This window comes from Carassius auratus, chromosome 25 (assembly GCF_003368295.1).
Source record: "Carassius auratus strain Wakin chromosome 25, ASM336829v1, whole genome shotgun sequence".
In the NCBI taxonomy this organism is placed as follows: domain Eukaryota; kingdom Metazoa; phylum Chordata; class Actinopteri; order Cypriniformes; family Cyprinidae; genus Carassius; species Carassius auratus.
Window position 1 is genome coordinate 9,095,107 of NC_039267.1, and position 25,000 is coordinate 9,120,106.

Here is a 25,000-nt window from a genome sequence, read left to right on the forward strand (position 1 = left end):
AGTCTTTCAATGGGGGTTAGCAGGTGTTTGTTGTCAACAGTTCAGAAGAAGTGAAATAAAGTGTGCAAAACATAAAACATCCCTCACATGGCTCCGAGGGGTGAATAAAGGCCCCCTAAGGGAAATCAATGTGTTTTTGTAAAATAAATATCAGGATTTCAAATAAATAAACACTTTTCTTTCTCACTTCTGCTGACTGTTGGGAACCGGAAGACGTGCAGGCGGATGTCGTAGTTCGTCAGCGCTGCATGGTTAGTGACGAGCGGAGAGAGAACAAAACAAAGCGCCGGTCACGAATTAGAAGCACAAAATGAGGATTTGTAAAGAAAAACATCAGAGGATTCCGAAATAAGCCAAGAGGAGACTGGTTTTCCTTTGCTAAAGTAAGGAAACTTTGTTTCGTCTTCCATCTTCCGCCTGCTCATCTTACGCAGTCATCTGATGTTAGAAAAAAAGTGTTTACTATGTTTGAAATCTGGATATTTATTTGACAAAAACACATGGATTTGCTAACAGGGGACTTTATTCATCCCCTGGAGCCATGTCAGGGATGTTTTATTACAGATGTGCACACTTTATTTCACGTCTTCTGAACTGTTGACAACAAACACCCACTTACCCCCAGTGAAAGGCTTGGAAAATCAATTACGATTTTTAATATAATTACGATTGGATTATTTTGAAAGAGAAAAGTCACATACACCTAGGATGCTTCGAGGGTAAGTAGAACATGGAGAAAAATTAAAATTTTTGGGTGAAATAACCCTTTAAGACTAGTTGAATTAATAACGTTATTACTTGCTTCCTGAATCATAATGCATTTGGTTTAATGGCACAGATATTTCAAAGTACATTGCACACTTGAGTACTGAGGTTTGTTACAGCCACTGTAACACAGTGTTGCTTATGTACGGTATAGCAGACGTGTGTGTTTGCAAAAGTCTTCTCAGACCCTCATCTGACAGAAATATTGTATTTGACGCATACTTTTGCTCAAGTCATTCATTCCTGTGGATTATTGGGACGAATGGATAGTGGGTCTCCCAAATGAAACATTGCCACGTCTGTATAGTTCCTTTCCATTGGCTCCATTTTTTCCATGTCTTTCAAAGTCATTTAGATCCACATAAACACTTTTCATAGCATTGCTTATAGATTTCACAGCTGCTTAGGGCTCGTTTTAAATTGTAAAAAGAAAGCATTACAAATCGGTATCTGAAATTTTAGTCTAATTTAGTTCCAGGATCATTTGACAAAATAAAGTGTATTTTTTTTTTTTAAATATAGATTAAGGTTAATATACTTTGTCTTTTTCAAGCTTATTATACAGAGTAAGTTATACTGCCCCTAAAGGCTAAATGCAGTAACTACGCAGCACTGGAACTAATAAAAATGTTTCAAAGTGTTTTGTTTGCATTAATATAATTTTTGGTCTTAATATATAACTTTTTTTAAAGTGTGTGTGTGTGTGTGTGTAAAATATATATATATATATAACTCATCTGACATTGGTTGTGGTTGTGTGTGTGTGTGGTGTGTGTGTTTGTTGTATATATAAAACTATTGTACAGAACACAGCATAATCATTTATTATACAAGACAACAAATAAATAAATACAATATGAGCCTGTTTCTCCAGTCCTTGCAAAACATCAGCAATCATTTAATCTCTCAGAGTTAAGCTTTTGGTGGTTGCAGTGCAATATTTTCTTTAAGTTTTTTGAGTGTTGTACAATGTGGCATTTTGCTTGAAGATTGCCTTTGTTCTCTGCAGGGCTGTGCCTTTAGAATGTATGCACGCCATAAAACTTCTTGTGTAATTTCTTTTTGTACAAGTACAAAACTCCTGGGGCTCATTGAAAAGTGATTAAGAATGTCAGTTGTTGTTCTGTGGTCTCGTTTATGTCATTTTGTTAGTCGTAGTCTTGTCTCCAATGTACTTTTGGTTTAATCAGTGTTTTTTCTCTCATTCCCCAGGTACATCAGGATCTTTAGAGTACAGGGTACGACCCCTGCATCACATGGTAACTGGTTATGTTAAAGTCCAAGCATTTATTTATTTATTTTAATATTTATCAAGTTAATAGGCCATAATATTAATATTTTTTTTAGCGTTTTTGTCAGTTTATTGGTATGGATAGGTGACGAGATGGACAATTTCAACATGCTATGATTTCAGGCACACTTATTCTGATTTTAAATACTGTTAAAATTGATAGTATGCAAATTAGGATGCAGGACCAGTTTATATTTTTGCCGTTTTCCTCTTTTGTCTCATTCAGTATATCAGAGGAGGATCGGGGCCGTTGCGGAGTGACAGTGAGGGAAAAGTTGGAGGAACCAAAGTAAGCAGGACCTTCAGTTACCTCAAGAGCAAGATGAGCAAAAAGAACAAGGTTGGTATACATTTTACTTTACTATGATATGTATATGTGTTTCAGCTGTAGTCAATCTAGAATTTCTTCCGCTCGAAAACCAACACATTTCCTTCAAAGCTTATTTTAACCATCTCAGACCTTATTAGTGGAAACAAATGTTATCGTTTTAGTTTGCCACATATCATGCTGATCTAATGTGTTCTTTGATGCAGCACCATGCACCTGCTATTTAACTCTGAGGTTTTCTTCCTGTGGTCCTGTTGATGACGAGGTTGCTGATGGTGTGAAAGCTCTCAGCAACCCCCGCACTATCTGAAGTTGCTAGAGCGCTTGCAGAGTTTGCTCTTGTGCAGGCAAATGTGTGCACACTCTGTCTGTCGTACAAGGGTTCGCGGTAGGGAAGTTCAACAGGATGTAGAAGCAAGCTGTGGTCTCTCCATGGCTCTGTTTAAATATACTAGCTAACACCAAGCTTTACAGCTCATGCAATTCAGTGGAAACAAATACATGTTAAAATCTATGACTTCACTGTTTCGGAGAACCGTCATGACATTTATTTGATGTCCACATAAATCAGCTGGGCCACCATATATGGTTTGTGGATTTAAATATGGTTATTTAGGATTTTATACACATATTTTGACCTAAAAAAACCCTACACATTAATTTGTCGCATGCTTTTTGTTTTTTAACAGAGTGTCATATTGGTAACTAGGCAATTGATATAAACAGGATGCATGCATCTTCATTGTTTGATGTAACATTGCCGGGTCTGAATTAACTGCAGTGTCGATTCGAATTTCGATCTGTGTTGAATCAGCTAAATGTCACAACACAAACAGAAAGCTGCCTTTTGTATTAGGGAGGGTCTATGGTAAAAGGAAGTGAACTGTATCTTTAAGTTGAGCCCCAATGTGAAAGACGACAGAAAGAAACTGCAGTCACTTCCTCTGGCTGGCTCGCCTGCTCTCCGTCATGGGAACTTATGTGTTTGTGCAGACAGACTTTTAACCTCATCTGCCATACCTTCAGGCCAGTGCACTCACTGGCTACCTTGCATCAGGGATGTCTACGTTGTGTCGTAGGTTTTTACCGCAGGGGTCGGTCACTGAAGATCAAGAATACTGGTGGTCTGGTTGAGGTAAGACTGTGTTACCAAAGAGCAGATGTTCGATTTTTTTCCCGTCACGTATATATAGAAAATAGACATTTGTTTGCTGTTATGTTCTGATGTTTTAGAGGTTTCATGTGCAATGTGTTATTCTAGTGGCTTGGAAACTTTTTTTTTTGCTTCCCGAGATCATTGTTTCGCTCCAGTTGAGAAAGGCGTGAATTACGTAAATCACTTGTGTTTGTGTTTGGACATGTTTTTACTTTTTAGCCATGTTTAAACTTTTTTGGGAAGTGCACTTTGACTATCTATCTTCCTATACTGTTTGTAGCCAAATAATTTTTTCTGATGTTATGACATTAAGCCACCCATCCATACTCACTGGAATACTAGTTCAGTGAATATACAGCAGCCTTTTACTTGTTTTTAGTATATATTGGATATTAAGAATTAATAAGACAGCTTTTAATCCATTTAGTTGAATGTGGCCAATATATAAAAATAAAAAAAAAATTCCCATTGTGGCTTGCACATGATCACAATCTTGGTATGTAATTGTTGCAGCAGATAAGACAGGGTTTTGTAATCAGGGTGGATATGTGAATATGGTCACAATTTGAGGTTTCTCCACTTGAGCTATCTTTGTTCTCAGGGAGTGATGTAGTGAGCATACTGTGGTTTTGACACTTCAAGTAAAGTGTTAAAGACATTGGAAAAGGACAGTGTATTTGATGTGTAGATGGCTACATGGATGGGTACGTTTATATGTTGGTAGATGGATTGTTAAGGGGTAGGTAGATAGATAGAAGGATGGGTATATGGTAGATGGATTGAGTATATAAATTCATAGATCGGTGGATGGATGGTTGGGTAGGTAGATGGATGGAATAATGGGTAGATGGTTGGTAGATTGAGTTATGGGTATATAAATGTATAGATAAGTATATGGTTGGTTGGTGGTAGGTAGATGGATTGATGGAGACAGTAGATAGATGGTAGATACATTTAGAGATGGGTAGATACATGGATGGATGGATAGATGGATGAGTAAATGGATAGGTACATGGGTGGATGTTAGGTAGATGGATTGGTAAATTGGTAAATCGATTGATGGTAGATAAATGTATAAATAGGTGGATGAATAGATGGAAGATGGGTGGATGATAGATGGATGGGTAAGTTTGTGGATAGATACTGTAGTAAGAATGTGATGAAAGGACTGATGAAAAGATGGATATATTTTAACATTGAGGACGGTTGGACACATGGGTAGATAGATGGGTAGATATAATGTTGAGAACAGTGAGGATACTGTAAATGTGATGTTGAAGATAGACAGATTTTGAGAATACATGAGTGTGTATTCATCCCTGCAGCAGGAGATGAATGATGACAAGGAATGAAAGTATTGATTGTGCAGCTGATGGGGTTTCTCCGTGATCTGCTGACCCTGGGAGTTTTATGATGGATGTGCGCCGCTCCCATTGAATCTCCCATCTGGACTGGGACCTCACTGTAATTGAGTCTAATGCACAGCTTGGACTGTCTGAAATCACTGTACGTCACACATCTACACTCTGATTCACTCATTCACCTTTTGGCCTGTATTTTGCAGGAAAAGGAGAAGGACAAGAATAAGGAGCGTGAGCGAGATGCCAAAGACAAAGAGAAGAGAGCCTCAAACGGGCATCTCTTCACTGCGGTCATGGCAGTACCCACAATCCCCTGCCAGCAGTGCAACAAATCCATCAACACTAGAGATGCCTTTCTCTGCACCAGTAAGAGATACAGCTCTCTATTCTACTCTCTATAATCTTCTCTACTATTCTGCGCTCTATTTTCAACCTTACTGTGCTTTCTACAAAGACTTTCAATTCTACATTCTCATTTATTTTATTTTATAACCGTCTTTTACTATTCAATGCTGTATTTCTGTTCTCTTCTATTTCATATTCTGGATTCTTATATTTTTGTTTACTGTTCTATACTTTTTGTTCTATAACCTTTTGTAAACATACGTCCTTCTCCTCTCTACATTTCCCTTCTAATCAACTCTTATAATACACTGTACACTCTACTCTTATATTCTATAATCTTTATACTGGTCTATACTCTACTCTCTATTTTATACTCTATACTACTCTATACTATCTACTGTTTTGCTGTATACTTTTTTGTATTGCTATACTCAAAATTCTGTGCTCTTCCATTCTGTTCTTTGTTCTGCTCAGTCAGTACACTATTCAACATCTACTATATGAATTCTTTATTAATCTATATTTCAGAGTTTCCCAGAGTTATGGGAATATCTTTTCTATCTGTGTTGGAGGAAAAAATTCAATTGAAAGGAAACAATAATAAATTAAATTGCATGCTAGAACAATAATACTATAAATTTACGATATGGCTAAAATGACAAAAAACTCCTTATATAAAACTCCTGTAAAATTAGGTAAGGGCATGCAATTTATGATAAAAATGCATACGATACATCTGCTTAAATAAAAATGTATTTGGATCACATCAGTTCAGTGTGCAAAAACAAAACAAAAAAAAGGTAAAATACTGATCTGTTGTATTCTGTTGCTTCTTTTGTTGTGCCATTGGCTCATGTCTTTTTTGGCACTTCCTCCTTTACTGTTATTTGCAGAGCAGTCATGCATGGAGTTAAACTTACCACCGTGAAAGTGTTTTTTTTTTTTTTTTTTGCAGAAGTTTGATTCGCAAGAGATTCACACAGGAAGTTGGTTAAATAAATTTGATTCTATAGAGAAAATTCCCGCAGATTGTCTCTAGAAATAAAAAAGCTATTTTAATGAGCTAGTCAGCGACTGCTTCTAAGATGTAGGTACTTAATTGTGATTTAAAGCTGGGCATGAGATTTCTGGAGAGACACGGTTGGCCACGATACGTGTGGAGAATTGGGTGAATATGTGTCTCAGAGTGAGCAGTATTTTAATGGAAGGAACAGGAGTAATCTTGGCTATCTGCCCAGACAGGCCTTACACAGTGTTGCATCACTCTATGGCTCCACCCGCACACAGCTGGCGAGGCTCAGCGCTGCACCGAGGCCAGTCCGTGTGCTGGGACATCCTGTCAGCGCAACGCTACCACCATTGCTCTCTCTGTTTATTGTTCTCAGAGGATGTGCTGGCAGACTCATTACCGTTTCCTCTCGTTTCCCAAAAGTGACTGATGCGCGAGACACTTTTAGACAGTTTGATCAGATATCTGAAAGTCTTGTCTGATAGCTTTGTTGTGGTTGTTGTTATTATTAAACCATTTAACACTCCGCTATTAAATGCTAAAAACTTTTTTTTTGCTGAACCCAGCTTTTTGAGTGATAGTGGATGTTGCTTTTCTTGTAAAAAAAAGTCGCTTTCCGTGACTGTGTGGGATTTGCTGGAGAAGTTCTGTGGGAGTGGGGAAAGTTGTGAACTCGTGGGGGAAATTATCACAGTCTCTACGCCTTCAAACATGTAGATTGTTGAAGGTCTAGCAGGCCTTGATACCATCATGCACACCATCTGAGATTGTGTGGTTTTGTTTTTAAAAGCTTGCAAATCTCTTTTGGGTGTGTCTAACTGTAATGCAGTTTTGTGGTCATGAGGTGCAAAGTAAACTGCCAGAGAAAAGCCAAAGCACCATCTGTGCAGGTATGTTTGGACTGAGGATTAGCAATAATGTTAGGATTTTTGCATATTGCATTATATGCGTAATATCAAACTGGTTGTACATTTGGCGTAACCAATCACTTGTGTCATATGTTTATATAATGTGTTTGCATTTTAATTTCAATCAACTCTTCTTTTTTTATATATTTAATTTCTGAAATGCACAATTTGCATTAGCTTGTTTTCATTGAAAGAATGAGTGTAAACACCGATTTAGCGCATATACTTGAAATCTTTAAACAATGAAGACTAGTAATGACTCAACTGAAGTGTTTGTGGTTAAATTTGTGGTAAACATCAGCAGAGGTGGAGTTACGCAGGAAAAGGCTAATCTCACTCTCTCCTACACAAGCAGAAGCAGGAAATGGCACAGTGTTTGGTACAGTGTTTCTTCCAGATGCCTGTTCTGTTTGCTGCCGACTTTTCTAGTTTCAGGCTTATTCTGTCTGCTTTTGGATATGATCGAGTGGAATATAACACTAAATTGATGGATCAATGTCTTTCAGTCAGTACTGACTGTACGGTTTGTGTGTGTGTTTGTTTTCAGGTTGCAATGCACAGGTACACAAAGGCTGCAGAGAGAGTCTTCCTGTTTGTGCCAAGGTCAAAATGAAGGTATTCCATTCCTATCTTGGTTCTCATATTACATAAGTCTTAAACGGTGCAACTTTTGCATGTTTGATATGTTTCTTCGCTAATTATTGTCAGTTGAATGACCTAAACTGTAGAAATAACACGAGTAGTGGGGAAGTTTACCACAAATGTAAGATTCTGTCATTATTTACATTAAAAGTAATATGGATCTATGCAGATTAAAGACTAAATATTTCTTTCAGCAGCAAAAACAGCAGCAGACCGTTCCAGATTCTGCTTCAACGCCTGGTGTCACGCTTAGAAGTAAAAGTAAAGTCCTTATATAATTGTGCATTTTTCCATGTTTTATGCATTTCTGCTTCATTTAAAATATGACCATGTTACCTTGTTAATATGTTTAGCCCTGCCTGCACGGGATCGTCCGTGGTCTGCGATCTCCATTCCTGATGATCAACCCGCCCCTCTCGCCCCTCCTCGGAAAAGCCCCAGCAGTGTCATGTCTTTCAACAGTAACCCGCTGTCCAAGAGCATGTCCATTAATAACATTGCAGGGTCAGTGCCAATGCTAGCTGATAACATACAGATGTTTTTAGATCTAAAATTGTAATAGCTTTAAAAATCACAGTTTTGCAGATTTCTTCATTGTTTTTCTTCATTGTGGCCTTGATATTTAGATTTTGAGCTCACTATATTATAAATCAGTAGGGCATTAAAACATGGAGTATACAATATATCTTCTGCTCTTTGCACATTCAGACCAATGGAAGACACTCCTCTAAAGAATCTGAAGTTTCTGTCCCAATCGACCGACTCTCTTCACAAGACCTGTAAAGTCAGTGAGTCCACAGAATCTCTTACTGATGAGGGTAAGTCTCTTCATTTCATACTTGAATCATTACCAATAAAATATACACTTGTCTTGAGTCCAATCAAGTTATGGATTTTTTTTTTTATTATTTATTTACATACTTAGTGGTTATTTGTAATAATTAAATCATTTACAATTGCAAATATATCTATCTATCTATCTATCTATCTATCTATCTATCTATCTATCTATCTATCTATCTATCTATCTATCTATCTATCTATCTATCTATCTATCTATCTATCTATCTATCTATCTATCTATCTATCTATCTATCTATCTATCTATCATCTATCTATCTATCTATCTATCTATCTATCTATCTATCTATCTATCTATCTATCTATCTATCTATATAAATAATATGAAAAATCCATTAATAAGTAATCCAAAAAAAAAAATCTTATATAATTTTTTTTTTTTTGGATTTATTTATTAATGGATTTTTCCCTGCAAGGATTAAATTAGACCAAGGTGAGACTGAATAAATGTTTAACATTTTAGAAAGATTTAGATGTCAAATAAATGGTGTTCTACGATATACGAATACTACGATTTCCTAAAAATATTAAGCACCTGTTTTCAGCATTTACCATTACATCACAAATTACAGTTTCAATAAAATTTATATAAAAAAACAGCTATTTTCAATTACAGTACACATTGTTATTGTTTTTAATTTATTTATTAAATAAATACAGCCTTGGTAAGCATAATCATCATCTTTCAAAAACATTAAAGCCCTTAACATTGGTATGTATGCTGATCTTTATGAATGAATGACATTCACTTTATATAAACCGAAACAAATGTATATAGTCTAGACAACAGCATCGTTCTAATCGTTCTGTATGGCAGGTACAGAGATGATGGACAGTCAGTTGATGGGAGAGTTTGAAGCTGATGTCAAAGATCTGGAAGCAGATTCATGGAGTTTTACGGTGGACAAGAAATTCCTGAAACCACTTAAAAAGGATGTGATCAAGAGGCAAGATGTCATCTATGGTAAGACCCTCCCAAGAAGCTTCTTCTTTCACTTTCAAACTTTGTGAGAAGAAGTATTGAAACTGTTGAATGAGTTCACTGACACACTTGTAAGGTCATATGATAAAGTTCCTGCCTCCTCTCATTATTAGAACTCATCCAGACAGAAATGCACCATGTGAGGACCTTGAAGATCATGGCTGATGTTTACAGTAAAGGGCTACTTAGAGAGGTTCAACTGGAGGCCCAGACTGTAGAGAAGATGTTCCCCATGTTAGATGACGTTCTGGACTTGCACACACAGTTCTTCTCACAGCTTCTCGAAAGGAAGAAAGAGTCAGGCAGCCATGAAGAGGGTGGCTTTGTTATCCGAAGGATTGGTGATGTGCTGGTCTCTCAGGTAAGTTGTAGTTGTCAAACTTGTGATTGAACATTGAGAAGTGTGCCTCTAAATCTATGGAACATTTTGTATAAGTAACGTATCATTTTTTCCACCATTTATTTCTCCCTAGTTCTCAGGTTCCAGTGCCGAAAGAATGAAGAAGGTCTATGGGAAGTTCTGCAGCAGACACAATGAAGCTGTGAACTTCTACAAGGAGCTTCACACCAAAGACAAACGTTTTCAAGCCTTCATTAAGGTAGCCATCTCATTATTTTGCTTTCACAAATTTCTCATAGTATGTTAGTTTATAAAATTAACCTGGAACTTTAATTCTTATCCTCCTTTTGTTTCCTGCTCAAGCCTGAAAATGGAACTGTGTTTCACATCTGTTTCTGTTTTCCAGAAAAAGATGAGCAGCCCAGTTGTCCGACGGCTAAGCATTCCTGAGTGTATATTGTTAGTCACACAACGAATAACAAAGTATCCTGTCTTACTACAGAGAATACTGCAGCACACGAATGGTACGATTAGTTACTATACTAGTCAGGCTATTTTAATACCGTTGACCTCATCTGTAGTGCTCCAGGTAATATTCTGAAGTATTTCATGACAGAAAATGAAGAAGACCATGCAGATGTAACCCAGGGTCTGAAGTTGGTGAAGGAAGTGATTGCTGCCGTGGACAATAAAGTGAATGAGCATGAGAAGAAAAAGAAGCTAAAGGAAGTGTACAGCAGGACAGACAGCAAGTCTATTATGAGGATGAAAAGCGGGCAGATGTTTGCCAGGGAGGATCTGTTACGTGGGCAGAAGTTAATTCACGATGGGCAACTGCAGCTCAAGAATTCTGCGGGCAGACTCAAGGGTGAGAACCAATGCAACCGGTTCATTGGTGAATGAATATATCAGCAGATAAAAAGATAAAACATTTCTCAGAACCCCTAGCAACCGCATAGAAAAACCACCACAACACCCTAGCAACTGCATTACAGCAACAGCATAATAAAACCCACTCAGAAAACCTTAGCATGTCAACCACATGCAACACCCTAGCAACAAAGTAACAGTGTGAAAAACACTTTAACAGGACACCTTATAGCAACACCCTGGCAACCGCAATAAACAATGATGTGTAAAAGACACTCAGAACACTTTAACAGCCTTATAGCAACCACATAGCAACACTCAGACAATAACACAATCAACAATTAAATGTAAAAGACACTCAGAACTCAATAAACTTATAGCAACCACATAGCAACACCCTGGCAACCACATAACAACAATTTAATGTAAAAGACACTCAGAACTTATTAACAGCCTTATAGCAACTGCATAAAATCACCCCGGCAACCACATAAAAACAAATACATGTAAAAGACACTCAGAATACAATAGCAACCACATAGCAATACCCTGGCAACCACTTAACAACAACATGTGAAAAAGACTCTCAGAATACCTTAACCTTATAGCAACTGCATAGCAACACCCTAGCATCCATCCAAATAACATGAAATAACTGTAAAAGACCCTCAGAACACATTCCCAACCGCATAGCAACCACCTCTGAAGACACTCTGAACCCCTTAACAACCGTATAGCAACTATAACACCCTGGACACGATAACAAGAAGCAACCACTCACAACACCTTGAAACCCACATATCAACAGCAACGTCCCGAGTAGCAAAACTACTCGGAACACCTTAGCAACCACATAGCAAAGTCCTAGTACTCACTGACCACACATTAGCAACCACATAACAGCAACATGCTAAAATCATTTAGAGCACCTTAACCACATAACAACACCCTAGCAACCACCCACAACACTTTAACACCAAAAGAGCACAATCAAAGAGGCGAGGAAAATAGCATCTGTAGAACAGCTCCATGGAAGCCATCCACATTTTGAAATTGTGGTGTGACTTTTGCCTCTCACATTTAATTCAGAAAATGTAATAAGCTAGTTTCACATTTCAAAATACAGTGCATCGATAAACAGCCTTGACATTTCGCTGACAAAACTAAGTCATGTCTATCACCATAGCAACTCACACCCACACTAACACAAACAGGGCCTGTTTTTAAATCTATTTGATGTGTTCTTCTCCAGATGTCCAGGCTTTGCTGCTGAGGGACGTGATTGTGTTCCTTCAGGAGAAAGACCAGAAATATATTTTCGCATCCTTGGTATGTTTATTATGTTTATCATTAAACCTCTGCCTGTGACTCCCTAAACAGTGTTCATCAATACTGTTTACATTACCTTTTCTTGTTTGGATGCTGGAATCCAGTATTGTGTAATGTCTCTGGAGCTTTATCAGCACTGGTTTTCATAGGAACATTGGCATTTTAAAGGGGTCATGTGATGTTGCTAAAAAGAACATTTTGTGTATTTGATGTAATGCAATTTGTTCATGCCGTGTAAAAAAGACATTATTTCCCACAAACTGTACATTGACTCGCCTCTATGCCCTGCCTTTCTGAAATGCATCGATTTTTACAAGGCTCATTGGTCTGGTCTGAAAAGCAAGGTCTGCTCTGATTGGCCAGCCATCCAGTGCATTGTGATTGGCTGAATTCCTCAAGTGTGTGTCAGAAATGTTACGCCTCGCACCATATTAAGGATGCCATTTCCTGCCATGAACTTTTTATGCATCTTTTTACGCATTGTGTTCCATCGCGACAAGTAAACCTAAAACCATGTCTACATTTGTGATTGGAGAAATGATAATCAACAAGCGCTACTTGAAATCCTTTCAATATGTAAACGTACTTACAGTCTGAGAGTCAGAACAGCTGACATTGTAGTCTGCTCTCCCAGGATCAGGAAACAGTCCTCCATAAAATGCATTGCACACATCTGAATATTTGGGCCAGACTGTTCTGTAACAGTGTTGTAAATACAACTTATCCACTGATTTCTAGTTGTGTCCTCTTTTGGAAGGCCAAACAAAGTAGTTTCGCATTCACAACAAAACACTGCGTCACACACGGTGGGCTGAGTGAGCGAGGTCAGCTTCAGAACATCTTTATGCACCAAGAGCTTGTAACAATCCAAAGAGAAAGGCAAAATTGAAATCGCATCATATGACTCCTTTAAGTTATTTGGAGCTTTCTAATTGTGTAACCTTGGCCCATTTATTTTCTAGTCCCATCTCATCTTCTTGTTCTCCACTCTCAGGACCAGCGCTCCACTGTCATCTCCCTGCAGAAACTCATTGTGAGGGAAGTAGCCAATGAGGAGAAAGGATTGTTCCTGATAACGGCAGGCATTGAGAAGCCTGAGATGGTAGAAGTATACACCAGCTCCAAGGAGGAGAGGAACACATGGATGCAGCTCATTCAGGAGGCCATGCAGTCAATGTGAGACTCGAATCGGTTTCTCATTTTATATACAGGAAGAATGTATGCACAATATATCGATCAATAAAAAAAATGTTTAGGCCAATATTGAATATTTAATTATACATTTTTTCAATTTTTAGATTTAGATTAGCTTTTCCATCATCTTATGCTCACTTAAATGTAATTCTTAAAAACAAAAAATAACACCATAAATTGTAATCTTTAGCTAATTTTTAAATCTATCTACATTACTTTTTCTGTGTTTTTATTTTTCATTCATCTTGATAAAATAGTACAAATCATAATTAATAATAATTCAGCTTAACATAATGACAATAGGTACTTTAAACATCACAATTTGTGAGCTAGTAGTCTTTCTTTACAGACTCTCGATTTCCTCCAGGGAGGGTGATGATGATGAAGGTGTGCCTAGTGAAAACGAAGAGGACAGAAGACTTCAAGAAATCAAAGTAAAGGAGTTGAGAGGTACTGGATTCCATTTTTTCATTTTTGTGTGTTTGTGTAGATATGGTTTGTTTGGGTTTAGAGGAAAAAGTAAAGGTCTTTGCACAATGAGTGTGAATATATATATATATATATATATATATATATATATATATATATATATATATATATAAAATATTTATACTAGTATACAAGTACATATGAGTACAGTCTGTTTAAAATGATTTTTAAACACTCTAGTGACTAAAAATGACTGAAAACTCATGAAAATTAGATGTAGAAGATGCTAAAATGCAGTGAATCTTACGCTTCTCATCATGAAATAAACATCTGTCTTTACAGATCAGCTGCATAAGAGGGATGAGCAGATCTTGACATTACTGGAGGAGAAAGTGAAGTTGTTCAGGGACATGTGTGACTGTGGCTTACCAGACGAGACCATCCTTCGCAACCGAATGCTCTTCAGGGCCACACCCGATGACATCACCAAAGGAGAGCCAATCATGAAAGAGGCTCTGAAGGAAGGTGAGATGACCAGTACAGTTATATAATGCTTATTATATAAAGTCGGGAAAAACACCGTAGGCGTCTTACAAACATATGTCAGCTAGTAAACTTGATACATTTTAGAATATGTTTTTATGAACATTGCAATCTTAGAGGGCTGAGATTTAGAGCATAATTTAGTTTTATAATGACTCTATGAAGTGGAGGGTGTTAGCTACATGTTGCATCAGATTATAGTGCAGCTTGTGCGTATGGTCCCTGGCCAGTTACACAACCTTGCTTAACCAGAATCACATTAAATATGTGAGTCACACAGTCTCAGAAAGACCTCAACACTATTTATTATTTAAACCTCAATTAATTTTTGCTGTTATGATACAAGTAAGCAATGTAATGATACTAATTGGTCATTTGATACTAATTTAAGTAAAAAATCTAAGAATTTTTGTTATGCTTAGACTTTTTTGTATGAAAATAACACAAATGCAACAAATGGTAAAAAAAAAAAAAAGATTTTTCATTTGTAGCTATTTGTTGACATTTAAATTATTTTTGACATTAAAATACAGGTGGACGCTGAACATTTTTATTTTTATTTGATATTTATTTAATTTTTTCATAATTTGCCTTAGTAGTGTGTTTATTAGTGACGTTGAATTAATGAAAGCAGTTATATCTCCTGTTTATTCGGCAACCGCTATAGGCATTTCCTGGGTTTCTTATGTGAGGCATATTTGTCGTTTCAGCGTAATCATCTCAACTTAATATCGATTAATCGCGCAGCCCTAATGTGCTTTAACAAAAACTACAAACTATTTCTTTAAAACTCCTCCAAAACCGTTGGAAGTGACAAAACAACAATTAAAATGAAGTAAGTGATATTCCCGAACAGCATTTTAGAGTGTACTTAGAAAAAAAAAAAAAAAAAACACCTTGAAAGTGCTGAGAAGATGCTTATGCTTTGAATGTGGGAGTGATAGATAGTGCTTGTCACAGTTCATACAGCAAGTAGGAGTATTCATTAGAGGAACGTGGACATGGGCAGAATCGATACGTAAAGCTGATCTGAATCCACAGGGCAGGAACAGATAATGGATTGCTTTAATGCTGCAGGTCAAGAATGGGAAAGAGTATTGATTACTGTCTCCTCTTAACCTTTTGTGAGCTGTTGGTGTGTTTGTTTTTTATTAATTTTTTGATTGTTCCATTTTGGGAGAATCTAACCAATTATAAATCGACTATTTAGTGTTTATCTGCATTAAACACTTTATTCCATGTTGAATTTGTGTGTGTTTGTGTGTAGTTGAGACATTGCAGGTTCTGGTAAATGACAGTCTAGGAGCAGCGGTGCAGGATGGCGTATGTGCGGCGGGGCCCGTGACTTTGCCACGACGGGCGGAAACCTTCGGAGGCTTTGATAGTCACCAGATGAACATCTCAAAGAGTAAAGGTGGGCGCGTTTTCCACGTGTGTGTGAATGTGTGAGTGTGCGTGAGAGCATTTTGTGATGCGACTCGTGTGCGTGGGTGTTTGATCCAGGTGAGTCTGATTGTGTTTGATCTCCTGCAGATGGAGACAGAGAGGAGACGGAAGACTCGGCAGAGCTCCGCAGGACTGAGTCAGACAGCGTTCTAAAGAAGGTACAACCCGGTCAAGACAGGCAGCTTTCAGAAATTGTGTTTATCAGAAAGATCATGTAGCATGTCATCATATATAGATAAAGTTAGTTGAAATTAGTGCAAAAGTACAATTTAAATCTGTACATTCTGAAAAATAAGAAGTGTTGTGATGTTAAATGATTAGGATATATGTAACGGTTATTTCTAGACCACAAAACAAATAAGCTAATTAAAATGAGTGCAGATGACATAACTTCAGATTAAAGAAAATATATATATTTTTTTAATTATTGAACTCTTCTATGTTTAATATAATGCATATAATTAAATAAATAAAACTAAATAATGAATCTTAACATAATGAGTTACATATGCATTTTTATAAGTAGAAAATTATAAAAAAGCTTTGTTCACTCTTATTTCAAGTGCTGTTCTAAGATATGTTCCCATTACCATCTGATTCATTACTCAACTGTGCATCACCATATGCTCAAAGCATTAAGTGCTGAGCATCAGAGTGTATGTCCGCTGTAGCACTCGTTACCTGAAGTGAACTATAAGTTTGCACACACGCTCATCGCAGAACATGACTGTATAGTAACTTGATAATGAGGACACATTAAAACTGTCCTCAGACTCAGAGCAATGCGACCTGTCATCACAGCTGCTTACTTCCGGCAGGTCCTGCAGTTCCCTGTCTAAGGATCGCACATGGATTGCTAATTATTGATTTGTGTACAGTAGCCTCTTACCCAGTGCACTGAGCATGTGACTGCCTCTCTCTCCCACAGGCCAGCAACGCCAATCCCCTGCTACTCCTCAAGAGGAACAACGAGGTAAGATTTTCTGTTCAGAAACAGTTCAGGACAGCTTTGAAGATCACGCCATAGGTGAATTGGTTTCAGTACCATGACCAGACAACCTAGCCGTATATATACTTTGACAAGATTCTTTCCCAAGCTTGTGGTTTTCTGATTAATGCATGCAACATGAGTTTGTGTTAGGGTTGCATTATTTTCTGATCCTACCTAAATCAGTAATAATAATAAATACTATTTCTTGCCAGAAGATTTATTTATATTTTATATAGAGAGAGAGAGAGAGAAAGAGAGATTTTTTTATTATTATATATAATACAAATTATATAATATAATAAACTATACAGTATAATAACCTGTAAACATATATTTTATGATATAAAAATATAAAATGATATATGTAATGCATAATATATAATAAAAATAGTATATATAATTATGCATCAAAAATGTGTATATATATATATATATATATATATATATATATATATATATAGATAGAGAGAGAGAGAGAGAGAGATAAATATATACAGTATATACAGTATAAAATATATACAGTATTAATATATAGTGTGTGTGTGTATATATATATATATTACACACACACTTAAATAAATGCACATATGAAAATATAATACATTTAAATATAGTTGTATAATGTATATTATATTAATAAAAACAAAGAGAACAACTGCTCTAGAATTATATGAATGTTTAAGATTAGCAATATAAAATTACAAATGTACTTATATACTTGTATAAAAATGTATAATTATATATATAATTATGTATAGATGAAATTATTTATAAAAGTTTCAAATATAAAGTGACAAAATGTAGACTAGTGATCTGCATCTCAGCTTGTAGAGATGTGGCGATTTCATTTTCTGAATCCTCTGATCCTCCCACAGCAGGTTCTTCAGAGCGTCGCTCAGCTCCATGACCTGCTGAACACGTTACAGGTGAGTCATTCTCTTTTTGCCTTATTCATCGCTCACTGGTGTTCAGACCAGCAGCTTCCATCTGCAGCACGACAGAAGAAAAAGAAATTTCCAAATGCAGGGATTTATTTTGCAGGCTTGTAATCAAGCAGAGTGCATTATGATGTATTCAGATACACTCTTATAGATTTGTACTACTATTAAGTGGGTGATTGTTGGCCTTTCCCGGGACAGGTGCTCTGTGGCCACCAGATGGGCCTGTTTCACCTGAATTTTGGTTTTGCACATTTGCAGTTTAGCAGCTTTACTTTTTTCCTGTTTGCATCATCAATTAAAACCACTTTCTTTGCTCACCTTCAACACAGGCTGTTGTCATCCAGCAAGACACATTCATCGAGGACCAACGGCATGCCCTCAGCGAACGCCCCCTTCCCTCTTCACGCCACCCATCCGTCTCATCCCTTAACTCCATCTCTTCCTCCTCCTCATCACGGCCCAGCTCACTTATTGAGCAGGAGAAACAGCGGAGCCTGGAGAAGCAGCGGCAAGAAGTGGCCAGCCTTCAAAAGCAGCAGGCCGCCCACGCCGAGGAGAGGAGGCGCAGGGAAAAAGAGTGGGAAGTGCGGGAACGGGAACTGGCCCAGAGGGAATCGCAGCTGCAGACCCAAGAGGACGAAACACAGAGAAGATGGAAGGAGCTGGAAGAGGACAAGCAAGACCTGCAGAGTAAAAAAGAAGAGTATCAGAGAGACCTGGCGCGGCTCAGAGACAGCCAGAAGAGACTAGAGAGAGAACGAGAGCAAGTTCAGAGAGAGGCAGAGCAGATCAGACAAATGGAGGTGAGGCTCAAGGTCAAGATCGTTCACCAAAAATATTCTTTATTCAGCCTCATGTTGTTTCAAACCTGAGTGACTTCATTTTTTAAAGAACATCCTGGCCACTCTTTTTGATATAATGAAAGTAAATTAGGACTGGAGCTCCATATGACTCGTGTGCTACACTACTGTTCAAAAGTATGTCAAATTCGGGAAAATTATTCTCACTAAGAATGCATTTGATCAAACCTAGAACAAAAATAGTAATATTGTGAATTTTTATCTCAATTTAAAAACTCTTTCCAGTCTTCAGTATCACATGATCCTTTAGAAATCATTCATGATTTTATTCTCATGAAACATTTTTTATTATTATCAATTCAACGATCAATTTATTATCAATCAAGCTTAATTTTATTTATGGAAACCATGATTTTTAACCAAGGGTTATTTGATTAAATGGCATCTAGTATGCCCCTTTTTACAAGTCTGTGAAGTTTCAGCCCAAAATACCCCACAGATCTTTTATTATAACATCTGGAAAATTATATTTTTGGATCATGTCTGAAAAAAATATATATATATTTAGGTGTGTAGCACTTTAAATGCAAATGAGCTGCATATTCCCGCAATCTCCTATACATCTCCGCTTTGCATACCTACAGAAATAAATAGTCAGTAGAAGCTACATGACCAGTGTTGCCAAGTCCGTGAGCGGATTTTGTTGTGAAAACCTGGCAACCTTGAAGTGTTCAGCCATACATAAGGGAAACCAAATAGCTAATAGCTATTTATATATATATATATATATATATATATATATATATATATACGTTTTTTTTTTTTTTTGAGGACTCCCCTCATCCCCTGAGGTAACAACAACTATATTGAAGGGGTTTTATATACAGCAGTCAACAGATGACCTTATAAAACATAATAAATCCTTTTATTAGTTTGTGGATTTGCTTGAGCTAGAAAGAGCTACTGAACATAAATAAAATGTGCAAATACCCTTAGAATAGGGTGACCAGATGAGATTGGCTTAAATTTGTATTCAAAGATCAACCGTCTGTCATTACTCTTTAGTCTGCCACAAGAAACAACAACATTAAAATCATGAACTCAAATGTCATTGTAAAAAAAATAAAAATAAATAAAATAATGACTGTTGTAACAGTGCGTAAATCAGACCTTTCTGTAAAGCTAACGCTAATGAGCTTAAACGTATTTTTTGTACACAGTGCTGCGAACTGTCAGTCACTCCTGACCTGCATGTATATCATTCAGGCTTGGTGGGGTGTCAGCCAGCGACTCCGTGATGTTTTAGTACTCAGAGTGTGAAGCCAGGAGAACATGTTAAGTGTTGTTCACTGTATTTGAATTATTACCGAACTAAGTGTGCGCGTTTCACAAACTTTCTCCGGCCACGTTGAGTTGTAAGCACGTTCTGGGCGCACAGAGAGGTGGCGGTACGCTCAAGAGATTTATTTGGAAGTGGCGGTACTGAGTACCAGTGCGTACCGGCCCACTTAAAGCACTGGATACAGGCAGGTGATGTTTTTGTTTTCAGGCTTGGAGCTGAACTGTGCAGGACTGCGGCTCTCTAGGACCGAACTTGCTTACCCCTGCACTTAACTATAACACTTTGATAATGTACGCACACAAATGCGGTTAAAACGCCAAGCACTATAACGAAATGACATTCACAAAGCAGTGAGGGGATTGCTTATGAGACACTGTTGATGTTACAGCTGCGGAAACTATGGCAATACAGGACTGTCAGTCAGCCCTTGTGGGCGGGGCCTAAGCATTGTGATGTCATACTGTTTAGAGAATCAAAAGGCTGGCCTAGTTGAGACTAGGAGTCTCAGGATTGTTGTGTTCACACACTGCCAACACACATTTATGTCCAAAGATCATGTAAAAGTGCATTTTCCATATTAGGTGCCCTTTAACAGAAAGTTCTGAAGAACAGCATTTATTTATATATATATATATATATATATATATATATATATATATATATTTATTTATAGATATATATATATACATATATATAAACCCTCCAAACTTTTTAATGGTAGTGTATATTCCAAGTCTTCTGAATAGATTTTCTGCGAGGAACAAACTTAAATTTGAGTCATTATTCACTGAAAATCCCCCCTATAGGTTACTTTAGCCTGTTCATGAAAGAAAGCGATATCTGATGCATAACTGAATCATTCCTGAGTCAGAAGACTTCATTCATTAAATGGAAAAGAGTGACTCACACCATCTTATAATTTGTCCTTTTATGTTCCATGAAATAAAGTCACAAGGGTTTGGAATGAGGGTGAAGATTGAATCTTTCTTTCATCAGCGTTTTCTATATAATGTGAATGGAAATATGTTGAAGATTCATATGTATGTCATTATTCTGTGATGGTACAATACTCTCGCACTATGTGATGTTGATAAGTTGAGAGAATCCCTAATCTTTTCCATTCCACCCCAAAACTGTTCTGTAATTATGTGAAAACAAAAGCCCTGCACATTAAGTTTGCATAATTATATCCATTTTGTTTTTAACATATGATCTTCATCCTTAATATAGTTCCTTTTTCCTGAAACCTTGAAATGATTTGAAACTTAATAGCACTCGCAGTTACAACTATGAGGTTGTGTTTTTCAGTTTGCTTTTTGATGCCATGTCTAAACAATTTTTAAGGTTCCCAGAAACAATTGTAAGAGAATGCTTGCACATTTATTTTAATTTCTCCATCATCATCTGCAGGAGTTAAGGAAGAACCGGACCCCTTCCAGCATGTCTGAGGACTCTTCAAAGTTCCAGAGCACGGATTCATTGGAGCCCGACCCCTCAGAGGTGGAACTCTCCTCGTCTCCGTCTGCCAGAGACTTCCTGTCCCGCATGGACTCCAAACGCAAAGGGAAGAACCTCAATCCATTCTCCTCCAATTCAAGCCAGAAAGGCCAGAACAGCGAGGCGCAGAGCCAGATCCCCAGCCGCTTGCTACAGCTGGCCAAATCCAAGGAGAAGAAGGACAAGAAGAAGAAGAAGGGAAAGGGGCAGCAGAGCCAGGCTGCAGGTAGAGTGTAGATCATCATCACATCACGTGAAATTCATGTTACTCTATTAAAGGCTTGATTTCAATAAATGGTTACTTTCCCTGGTCCCAAAACTGCTTTTATGGTGATTTAATGACACAGGGGTGATGAGAAATATTAAAGAAACTGATTATTTAGTGCTCTGTAATACTTGATTTGTACTAGTCAGTTTTTTCATGTTATTACCACTAAACCGTAATGTTTGTTAGTTTTTTTTTTTCCCAGGCACCTATTTATTTTCTCTAAAACAGTCATAGTTGCATTTCTCTCTGTGTATTTTATTTGTTTTTTAATTACTATTATTTATAGAATTTTTTGTATAATTATTTATTTGTTTTTATTGTCTCGTTTTCTTTTAATTTTACTTTTATTTGTAATTTTAATTTTACTTAGATGCATTTTTTTGTATTAAGGTTTATTTAATTTTATAGATTTCTATAGATTTCTAGATATATTTGTATGAAGATTTCTTTTTTTATTATTATCCTTATTTTTTTCTACAATTGTTTTTTTTATATATATAGTTATTTTGTTTCTTTTGTATGAAGATTCTCCATAAATGTATTTTTTATGGTCATTATCTGTTTGATTTCTTTCATATTTTCATATTTATTTAGTTTTACACAAATTTAAATTTTTTATGAAGTTCGATTGATCCATCCACCCATCCATCCTTTTTAATGATTTATTTAATTTTATAAAGATTTCATTTTTTCTATGGAGATTATTTTATGTGATTAATGTAGATTTTTATAGATTACGGTTGATTGCTTGCATTGATTGGTCTTCTTTTTTTTACATAGATATTTAATTGTATAGATTTCTATAGATGTTTATATTGTTGCATGAAGATTTCTTTTTATTTAAATGATCCTTATTTTATTTTATATAAATAAAAAAAATTGTATGAAGGTTATTTATTTATGTTATTGTTTGTATGGAGATTATTTTATGTAATTTATGTAGATTTCCTTTTTTTGTGATCATTGTTCTAGTTTATCTATCCAATATTTTTTATTTATAGATATAATTGTACATATATTTTATTGTATAATCCAGTACAGATATGGCATTTCTCAATTACTACAATAATTTATTTCAGAAATGTTCATCAGTCATGCAGTATAATTCTTAAACCATAATTTGTCTAATAACCGGCAGGCTATACATTTTTCCATACATATGTTTTACAGTGCGCTCAAATTCTGACAGATAAAAGAAACTCCCACCCTACACTGTTATTATACCACTAAATATTGTTTTTCACTTCATTATGTAAGGTCAATGTGTTGTAAATGCCATTTCATGGTGTTAGTGTGATTACTTTGAATAGCTCAAAAGTAAAATGAGTTTTTCTCTTTTCACAGATTCTCCGAGCACTGTGGTTCCAGGCTCTACCCCGGACGGAGAGATCTTTTTCTGCTGATTCGGCCCCCTCTTCATCTTCCACTATCCCACAATCCCTCCAGGCAGGGCTGCTGGTCTCTGGTCATGGACTTATAAACCAGAGTAAGAAGCACATACCTGTGGTCTCGATGGGCGTCAGGCCTGGACAGGAAGTTTATAGGGATTGTTTCCTGATTTTCAGCGGCCAGCATACTGCAGTGCCTTCCATCCCCTCACATACACCTATGAATCCGAGCAGGGACCTGGAGCACGAGTTTGGGTCAGATAAACCCACCGCAGGCACTTTCTCACACACAGACTTCCTGTGAAAAACAAAAAGATATATAACAGCAAGTGGCATCACGCTGAGAGACAGCCACATTCAGTTTCTGAAGGACATCTGACTAATGAAGATACTAATAATCGAAGTGAGTGGAGTCAAATTGCAGTTTGCAATGCAGTGACTAAGTATCTATATGTTTCCATCCTTTTCTTTCAACCCCGTCATGTTACAATGTGCCTAGTTAATAATGGACCAGGCTTGTTTTTAAATACAGTCACAAGGTTTTATTTCTTTTAAAAAGGTCACAAAATCATTTTTATGAATAGAAGGGATGCTTTGGAAAACAATTTAGTGAGCATGAAAGAAATGGAAGCGCAAAAGAGTGTAACAAATATTCTCTTTTATTTATTTATTGTTTTTGTTAACCACATTTCCATCCCTAAATGACTGAAAATTCATGTTTCACTTAAGAAAAAAAAAAAAAAGTTTTATTGTGACTCTAAAGGCTTCACAAAACTTTTGCGTTTTTTTTTCCTTAGCACTTTATAAGCACACGTTGAGTGGGAAAAAACAGCTGGCTTTAAATTGAGACAATCGATCAGCTCCACTTAACTGGCAAACTGTCTCCTATGTGCGTGCAAGGTTTTATTTGATAATCTTTTACAGTACCATATGAATGTTATGTAAATTTGTTAAACCAAACAGAAAGCTAGCTTTCATATTAAGCTACCAAAAGAGCGGGTGCAGTATTGCTGCAGTATTTTTTTATTTTATTTTTTTTTTAAAGATTATTAAACACAATTTGAACGAGATGAGGGATTCAGTTTTATGTAGGTTAACAAATTCAAGTTTTATAAGCCACAAAGTATCTACGCTCAAGCCAGAAATGTTGATTTAAAGTAAAAGTATGATGATTGTGTTGGTGTATTAAACGCTTGGTTTGTACACTCAAAAAAACTAGATTTTAGCCAATCAAAGCCCTCGCCTGCTGGCCAGGCTTACCGTTCTGTTGAACATGAGGAAATATTTTAACAAAGGGGAAATTGCGCAGAAAAAAAAAGTGTTAATTTAAGCTTTATGCTCTGGTTTTATTTTTCTGCCATTAAACTTCTACCTAACACGCCTCTCTAATGCTTTAGAGTGATGAATGTCTCGTGATTCATTTATTGATCAGTTCACTCTGACCTCTTGGGATTTAAGATATTCATTACGAGAGATTTTTGTTATCCGTCAGCATATTCAGCATAACAGCTGCTGACGCTGACATTCTGCATGCTGGTATGTTATGGTGCTAAACCGAGAACTGAAAGCCTCGACCGACAGAGGGCGCTGTGGGATGTTCAAGCGCTGTTATTTCCTTTGTCTCTCCTGAAGCGTAACACACCTCAGACTTTACCAAACGCATTGTTTTGTCGGAGAACTGAACAACGCGTACGTTAAGTAGCCTTAAATATTTCACAGATTCTGCAGTGTTTGGCAGTTCCTTTTTTATCGACAAATCTTCTTTCAGGGAAACATAGAAGTCCAAATGAATTATTACTAGCGCAATTAAAGATATTCGGAAGTATTCTCGCTCATTTGACTCATGTTGGCTGCCATGAGAAATGCACTAAAGAAGAATCCAAATCGTCACGTTAATGCAATTCAAACTTAGGTCTGCTTCACGCAGCGGACCCTTATTGTATGTGGACACTATATAATTTCCATTTTCAGAAG

General features: G+C 36.7%; 1 protein-coding gene across 8 annotated transcripts in view; it reads left to right on the forward strand.

Annotated features, from left to right (window-relative positions):
* Positions 1-2,304: 2,304 nt before the first annotated feature.
* LOC113043694 (A-kinase anchor protein 13-like) overlaps positions 2,305-25,000 on the forward strand; it is a 22,733-nt gene continuing 37 nt past the window's right edge. The window contains exons 1-22 of one of the 8 annotated variants that reach the window (XM_026203233.1): positions 2,305-2,396; positions 5,105-5,267; positions 7,711-7,778; positions 8,000-8,066; positions 8,159-8,309; positions 8,514-8,623; positions 9,484-9,630; positions 9,762-10,009; positions 10,122-10,247; positions 10,395-10,512; positions 10,605-10,856; positions 12,111-12,187; positions 13,182-13,363; positions 13,731-13,831; positions 14,153-14,335; positions 15,621-15,767; positions 15,887-15,957; positions 16,728-16,772; positions 17,666-17,716; positions 18,061-18,534; positions 21,284-21,596; positions 22,983-25,000. The exon at positions 22,983-25,000 is cut by the window's right edge and continues 37 nt beyond it. In XM_026203233.1, the coding sequence (XP_026059018.1) occupies positions 2,379-2,396; positions 5,105-5,267; positions 7,711-7,778; positions 8,000-8,066; positions 8,159-8,309; positions 8,514-8,623; positions 9,484-9,630; positions 9,762-10,009; positions 10,122-10,247; positions 10,395-10,512; positions 10,605-10,856; positions 12,111-12,187; positions 13,182-13,363; positions 13,731-13,831; positions 14,153-14,335; positions 15,621-15,767; positions 15,887-15,957; positions 16,728-16,772; positions 17,666-17,716; positions 18,061-18,534; positions 21,284-21,596; positions 22,983-23,041 (3,171 nt within the window). In that variant the 5' untranslated portion in view covers positions 2,305-2,378 and the 3' untranslated portion in view covers positions 23,042-25,000. Of the gene's footprint in view, positions 2,397-3,280; positions 3,520-5,104; positions 5,268-7,710; positions 7,779-7,999; positions 8,067-8,158; positions 8,310-8,513; positions 8,624-9,483; positions 9,631-9,761; positions 10,010-10,121; positions 10,248-10,394; positions 10,513-10,604; positions 10,857-12,110; positions 12,188-13,181; positions 13,364-13,730; positions 13,832-14,152; positions 14,336-15,620; positions 15,768-15,886; positions 15,958-16,727; positions 16,773-17,665; positions 17,717-18,060; positions 18,535-21,283; positions 21,597-22,982 lie in introns of those variants that run through there. The other 7 variants (XM_026203225.1, XM_026203228.1, XM_026203232.1 and 4 more) reach the window with 7 other exon arrangements.